General features: G+C 42.6%; 1 protein-coding gene and 1 long non-coding RNA gene across 2 annotated transcripts in view; one reads left to right on the top strand and one right to left on the bottom strand.

The window, feature by feature from the left end:
- The window catches only part of prex2 (phosphatidylinositol-3,4,5-trisphosphate-dependent Rac exchange factor 2), a 381,262-nt gene that overhangs the window by 229,982 nt on the left and 143,780 nt on the right, over positions 1 to 7,500 (top strand). Inside the window, exon 25 of the mRNA XM_063206407.1 lies at positions 4 to 211. Coding sequence (XP_063062477.1) covers positions 4 to 211 — 208 coding nt within the window. The remainder of the gene's footprint in view (positions 1 to 3; positions 212 to 7,500) is intronic.
- Positions 2,195 to 4,383, bottom strand: LOC134455387 (uncharacterized). The gene is made up of 3 exons (XR_010036102.1): positions 4,318 to 4,383; positions 3,640 to 3,738; positions 2,195 to 2,372 (listed from the first exon to the last, which is right to left on the bottom strand). It is a non-coding gene; the product is annotated as an uncharacterized LOC134455387 (long non-coding RNA).

Below are 7,500 nucleotides of genomic sequence, written 5' to 3'. Positions count from 1 at the left end.
CAGGTAAGCTGGGCCCCATGGTCTACGCGCAGCACACCATCACCAGCATGGCGGCTCCGTCGGGCCACAGCCTGGGCCGCACGGAGGGTCACGGGCTCCGCTTCCTGCTGCGGGAAGATGACCTCATCACCCTCGACGCCTACCAGCGCCTCCTCACCAAGCTCACCACCGTCGTCAAGGAGATGGAGAACTACGCCGCGCAGATACACGAGTGAGTTAGTTCTTTAGAGTGCGAGTGTATTGACAAAAGTATGCAGTCTTGTGTACACGCGCACACACACACAAGCACGCACGTCGCACACATATGGAGCTATTTTAAGTTCATAAGTCTTACAGCTCCACAAAACGCATTTCAAATGTGTAAGCTGCACCTTGTACTTGCAGGGTTATTTTCACATCTGTACATTTGTTTTGTAACTGTGTGTTTTTTTTTGCACATGTGTGTGGGGGAAAACGTATGTGTAAAATATTAAAATGTATGTGTAGAAATGTTTTGAAGTTGTGGCAAGAGAAGTGCGTACGGCTTGTGCCATGCTTTACCAACTTCTTCCTGTTCGGAGCTGCGAGCACACGGCTGTGAAACTTTTTTCACAGATGTACGAATTTTGAGCCGGTTTTCACGTGGGGGTGGGGTCACAGGGTGAGAGCCAATCAAAACATCGCTTATTGCCAAGCCATCGATTTCAATGGGGTGCGTTTACATCCCAGTGCAGTAGGTGGCGATAATGAATATTCACCTCTAAACATCACTTGCAACGCGCCAAATGAATACAGACTACCGGCACGTTAAGTTTATATAGGCAGCGAAATATTTTACATCTGTAAGTTAATACAGTAGACTATTTTACATCTATAATATATCTATAGCCTACTATTTCCACGATCTGCTTACCTTGATCCCCACAGATACCACGCAAAATACCATGCACTCATTGACTGAATATTATGACACTATCTATGACAGACGCAAGTGACCAACAAATTGCATTACATTAACTAGCTTTTCGTTTTTACCTGGTAACAATTATATAATAATTATATTCTCTGTAACATAACAACGTTAAAATGCAACTAAGTAGAAGCGTGCAGTATTGGCAGGCAGTAGCCTATTTAAACAGTCTCAGCCATGCAACTGAGAAGAGGATGAATATGCTACAAAGATTATAAAAGAACCCCCCACATGTATAAGAGCCAAATAAAAGGGACACCAGTGTTTTATTTCACCTTTATTTTGGAATTCCCAGATGCCATTTTAAATAATCTGAAATAACTTAGGCCTACAGTATAAAGTAATGTGCCATTTATATAACAAAAACACTGCATACCCCTAGACACGATGCATACTTGAATAAAAATAACATTTTGTTAAACAGGTGCATGAGTAAGGGACAGCTCTTCCACATACCCATGTCATTGTAATGGGGACAAACGTTTGTTTACATTTCAAAAAAACATCTTCATTTATTCCCAATAACATTCAAAAGGTTATGCAACATCAGCAGACAACTAGCAAACAGACAGTGATACCTTTTGGGATAGTATTTGGATTAGACCTATGTTAAGAAGGTTTTTAATGCAATCAAAGTCTGCCCCTATTAGAATAGCTCAAATCTCAGAAAGAGCTGAGTCAAAAAAATGCCAGCATCACCGGGTACTGACAAGTCAAGGGTAGCATGAGGTATACAACAGCATATAGAAATTGGCAGAAGCTATCTTTTAAGAGGCAAATGGTTGAGTAATCCAGTGCCACTTTGATGTTATGGGCATTCTAATTTGCCAGAAATCACCAGACATAACCCTCCATTCATTTTCATTTTTTTCTTTTTTCTGGTGAGTTAGAATGTCCGTACCACCAAAGCACCAAAACGTGGTATGGAAATCTATAGGACATAATGAAGAGGGAAGTGTGGGTGACCAGATAAAAAAAACAAAAAAAAACAAAAAAAAAACAGCTGGCACCAAAGCATATCTGGACTTCTATATCCCTCATGCAATGCCACTGCCCATTGACTTCAATGGTGCGACACCTTCCATTCTGACACACACAGAGACACACTGCCATACAAAGCAAGAAAGAGTGTGGGGAGATATAATCACAAATAGTAGCTACATTTCTGTCCTGATGCATCTGCCAGATGGCAATCTAGCAAAGAACTTGTGCCGAGGGTGCAGTAACACATGGAGAACCATGATGTGATGTAGTATGTGATGGTTTATTAGCAGTTTTGTGGTTGTAGTGTCTTCTAGAGGGTTCACAAGAAGTGCAGATTTTGCAGAGGTGTTGGTGGCCCATGACTGGTCCTGGATGGTGCACCACCTTCACCGACTCTCCTCCCCTGATGCTGATGAGTTGGACATGCTGGAAAGGTCATCTAAAGTTTGGCAAAGAGAGAAGATTAGAGGAGAGTGTGTGTGTGTGTGTGTGTGTGTGTGTGTGTGTGTGTGTGTGTGTGTGTGTGTGTGTGTGTGTGTGTGTGTGTGTGTGTGTGTGTGTTTGTGTGTGTGTGTGTGTGTGTGTGTGTGTGTGTGTGTGTGTGTGTGTGTGTGTTATTAACCCATTTTAGCCTGATGCTGCATACACGATGCATTGTCCAAGGCGCCTGAAGTGACATGGGTGCATTCCAATATGCAGACTGTCCATTCTCATGCAAGATGATGGTCTTGGCTTTTAAATGCAACTAATTTCACATTTTTATGTGCCTCAGAGGCTGAGCAAGTTAGGTTTTTACCGCCCCCAAAGGTTGCTGGTTCATCTCCCAGCCCGCCAGGTTGGTGGGGGAGTAATTAACCAGTGCTCTCTCCTCCATCCTCCATGACTGAGGTACCCCACGCATGGTACCTTCCCGCCACACTGCAACATACTGCTCCCTTGGGATGCCAATGTAGGCTGCACCCTTGCACAGGTGAGGCATAAAATGCAATTTTGTTGTGTGCAGTGTATACTTCTATGGGCAGTCATGGGTGAGCGGTTAGGGCGTCAGACTTGCATCCCAGAGGTTGCCGGTTCGACTCCCGACCCTCCAGGTTGGTGGGAGGAGTACTCAACCAGTGCTCTTCCCCATCCTCCTCCATGACTGAGGTACCCTGAGCATGGTACCGTCCCACCGCACTGCTCCCCATGGGGCGCCACTGAGGGCTGCCCCCTTGCACGGGTGAGGCATAAATGCAATTTCGCAGTGTGCAGTGTTCACTTGTGTGCGGTGGAGTGCTGTGTCACAATGACAATGGGAGTTGGAGTTTCCCAATGGGCTTTCACTTTTTTCACTACTTGTGTGCTGTGTCACAATGGCAAAGGTGGGCTTTCACTTATATACACCTAGAGATTTTTTCCCCTGAGTCCAATGTTTTTAAACAGTTGAAACATGAACATTTCCAGTCAATATTTACAATGGAATAGTAGACCTCTGTGTCATATTCCCAAGGAATGGTAGCATCGCATCTGCTGTGCTGTGCTGAGTCAAAGTAATTCATAAGCCTACTGGTTGTGTTTTCCCTGCCCATTCACAACTTTGATGGCCTGCAATTTATTCAGATGTGTTCTACAACTTTTTGATGAAACTTCCATTTTACATTTGATACCACAAACTAGGCTTACTTGTTGTGCTGTGTGGATTTTTGTTGAGCAGGGATCTCACTTACCAATTAGCATGTTTTCCTCTTGTTACCAGCATCAGTCTGAACCTGACTGGACACCTGTGCACTTCACCATATGTGAACTCTGAGGGCAAGTGTAGAAGCCTGGCAAATAAAGACAGGAATAAGTCGGTCTCAGTATCACTGTGCAACTACATTCACAATGTAATATGTTGGTTTAGTTGAATTCTGTCCATCACAATTTAATATTATGGTTTACATTTAGGCATACAACTTTCACAATGCCATATTAGTTACATTTAGCTAGCTAGTGTCCTATTTGGTAAGGACATGTACAAGTGATGTAGGCTGTACAGCAGGGGTGGGCAACTTTCATTATAAGGTGGGCCAACATTTTTAATTACCACAATCAGTGGGCCACATCACCACGCACTTGAGAGAATTTACAAAAGGATACTTCACTTTTTCTTTATTTTTACATGAATGCTTACACTATTGATTTATAGGGGGTTAAAAACTGTCCTTTTTCTTTTTTTTAAAAGTGAGAAGTTGGGCTGCATGTGGTGCCCGAGCCTCCAGTTGCCCATCCCTGCTGTACAGTTTCCTAACAGAAAGGCTCTCATAGTATTTCAAATAATGGTCTATATAAAAACTGGTTATAATAGGTACAGTGCAGCATAAACAGGGTTGAGGGGGTGGTTTCTTTTATTTCGTTGTACCTACCGAGTAGTTTAGCCAATGTCTGTGTGACACGTTCATGCTGCCACCTCCACAGCATCCTCTTCACAAACCGCAGGGGCAAAACACCTGAAAACATAATAATGTAATCCTTTTTCAGTCCAAGATATAGACTAGAAAATGAGTGACAGCATCACAATCAGGTATGCAAGTGTAGTGGACCCCCCATTTTCGGCTTTTTGTTATTCCCTTATTCTCACTCCCTGTCTTTTTGTTGTCCTGTCAGAAGTTGTCTTTTAGTTTAATTATGCTGTTGCACGTTTTCGCCAATAGATGGCATTATAGGACCAGCAATGAGTGCAGAGACCCTCTCTGGTGCAGTAGCCAGTGACTTCGGTCACATAAAGAACGAAACGTGGAAGTGACAGGCTTTGTTATGATACAGAAGTAGGCCAGTGACAATGGCCTCAAAATTTGGAGACACCCCAACCGGAGGTAGAACAAAACCCAAGAGAAGTCACATTTTGGGTGCTTTTTTTGTTTGGAGGTGCATATGAAAATGTGTAAAATGTTTAGGCTTAGCATTAAAATCACTTTGGCCAAGAATCATTTTCATGTATGGGACACCCTAGAGATGAGGAAAAACATTATTGGGTTTTGTTCTACCTCCGGTTGGGGTATCTCGAAAGCGAAGGCCTTTTTGGGCCCATTGTCACTAGCCTAAAGGCAGCGGTGTCAGCTGTACAGTTATGCTGAGGAAAATGTAAATAAACAACGAACTCAGCAAAACTCTACACACTTGAGGACCTTATTCATTAAGTGTGCAACATAAGCATTCACGCAATAATGCCACCAGGTCACATTTAAGATTTAATTAGGAGTATTTTGTTATGGATCTTATGTAGTGATAGACTTACCATTTCTTGTTATGGCATATCTGGCCTATTCCCAAGAGAAGGCTGATGTCCCTGTCTGTTGATCTGATTTTGACGTCGGCAAGATGCTTCGTGCTGTCTGGGTTTCAAACCTAGTGGTGAAATGACAAGGGATTTTATGTAAACAAAATGCTTATTTCAGTAAGTGTACATAAAGTAAACAGATCTAAGAAGTTCCCAGAGCACCCTACGATAGCTGGCATGGTTGGCACAAAGACCCAAAGAGCAAAATTGTCCCAAGATTGTCTTCCAAACAATTCCACTCCAAACATTTTCCTTCTGAAATAAACAATGTCCATATCCAATCAAACCTCAGTAGGCAGCTATCTCGTCAGGTCGGCCTTACCATAGACACATCTGTGGCCCGTAAATTTACAATCTCAAACGTCATCACCATATAAGCCATGGCACAACACAAGCGTTTATTTTTATAATAAACAAGATATCTCGGCACGTTTGCGCTAGTTATCTGAACACTGATTGTTAACGAATGCCCGAAATAGTGTAGAGCTAGCTTAGCTGCCATTTATGTTATGCTAGCTAGGGTCAAGTCATCTCATCCAAACTAGCCACAGTAAGGGGGAAATTCTTGGGTTGCAGCTGACGTCATAGTGCTGCCCCCTGGTGGTGATCTACCGCTGCTGGTGGACAACCTGGGCTTGGAGCCATTGAAACCCATTCAAAACTTCATTTTTTCGATCTGACACAGAATATTTTTAATTATACCTAAAGACACACCATGGGACTTGTTTAAAAGCTGAGAACCTCAGCTTTCCATAACTGAAAGCGGTATTTTCCTAGCATCTACCAATCCGAAGGTAGCCCACTTTAAGTGCGGAATTACTTTTCTAAAGATAGCGTTTTGTTTCCTTGGAAACGGACGCGGTTTATGTGTTACGCATACGCTATTTGACTCGGTTTTGCACTATTAAGGATGGATTTCTAATCTTGACATGTTAATGGACAATCTATGCGAATTTCATAATGTGTTTTTATGTGATATGGGAGTAAATGTGTTTACATCCCGTCTGGGATTTGTTAAACTAGCTGGCCCGCTAGTTAGCTAGCAAGTGCTAGGTCTCTACACTACATCATGTCGAAAGTGGAAAGATTTGCCGACACTCAAGGCTGTGGATATAATGAACTGGTTCTGTGAATGTTCTCAGAATGTTTTGCTCTGACAAATTGCTGATATTATAGCATTACATCCAAATCCTGGTGTTTCTTTGTTTATGCTTGGGCCATTGAGACAGATCGATTCTAATATCTATTACTTACTTGCTAGCTAACTAGCGAACTAGCTAACAAATCCCAGACGGGCGTACTGTTAACACATTTTACTCCCATGTTACATAAAAACGCATTTTGAAACTCGCACAGATTGTCCATTAGAATGTCAAGATTAGAAATTCATCCATAATAATGCAAAACCGAGTCAAATAGCGTATGCGTAACACATAAACCGCGTCCGTTTCCAAGGAAACAAAACGCTATCTTTAGAAAAGTAATTCTGCACTTAAAGTAGGCTACCTTCGGATTGGTAGATTCTAGGAAAATACCGTTTCAGGTATGGAAAGCTGAGGTTCTCAGCTTTTAAACAAGACCCATGGTGTGTCTTAAGGTCTAATTAAAAATATTCTGTCGAACATCGAACAAATGTACTTTTGAATGGGTTTCAATGGCTCCAAGCTAGGGTTGTCCACCATTTCAAATTCGCGCGCTCCAGTGAAGGGGCATTCTGACGTAACTGCAACCCAAGAATTACGCTTCAAATGAACGGGAATGACTCAAAACTTTAGAAATATATTGTTAGAATGTACCGTATACAAGGTTAGTCTATGAGGTTAAATAGTTTTCTTACATATATATTTTTATATCCCAGTTACGTACCATATCTTCTGCATGAATCGAGGCCTCCTGTTTCATTGGCACGAATGAATGAAAAATCCTGTCAGGGAGCGGAGCAGTTAACTGCAGCCTTTTGTTTACAGTTGTTACCAGGGCAACGCAGCTAGGACCCCAAAGCGACAGATAAGGCAGAAGCGACAGATAAGGCGCCGACAGTTTCCATCGAAGTCCTCGCGAAACACTGATTGGTTGGCAGTAAGAGATGTTTTGATTGGCTCTCGCCATATGACCCCACCCCCACGTGAAAACCGGCTCAAAATTTGTACATCTGTGAAAAAAGTTTCACAGCCGTGTGCTCGCAGCTCCGAACAGGAAGAAGTTGGTAAAGCATGGCACAAGCCGTACGCACTTCTCTTGCCACAACTTCAAAACATTTCTACACATA

Source organism: Engraulis encrasicolus, chromosome 9 (assembly GCF_034702125.1).
Source record: "Engraulis encrasicolus isolate BLACKSEA-1 chromosome 9, IST_EnEncr_1.0, whole genome shotgun sequence".
Classification (NCBI taxonomy): Eukaryota; Metazoa; Chordata; class Actinopteri; order Clupeiformes; family Engraulidae; genus Engraulis; species Engraulis encrasicolus.
This window is presented reverse-complemented; position numbering and strand designations above follow the sequence as displayed.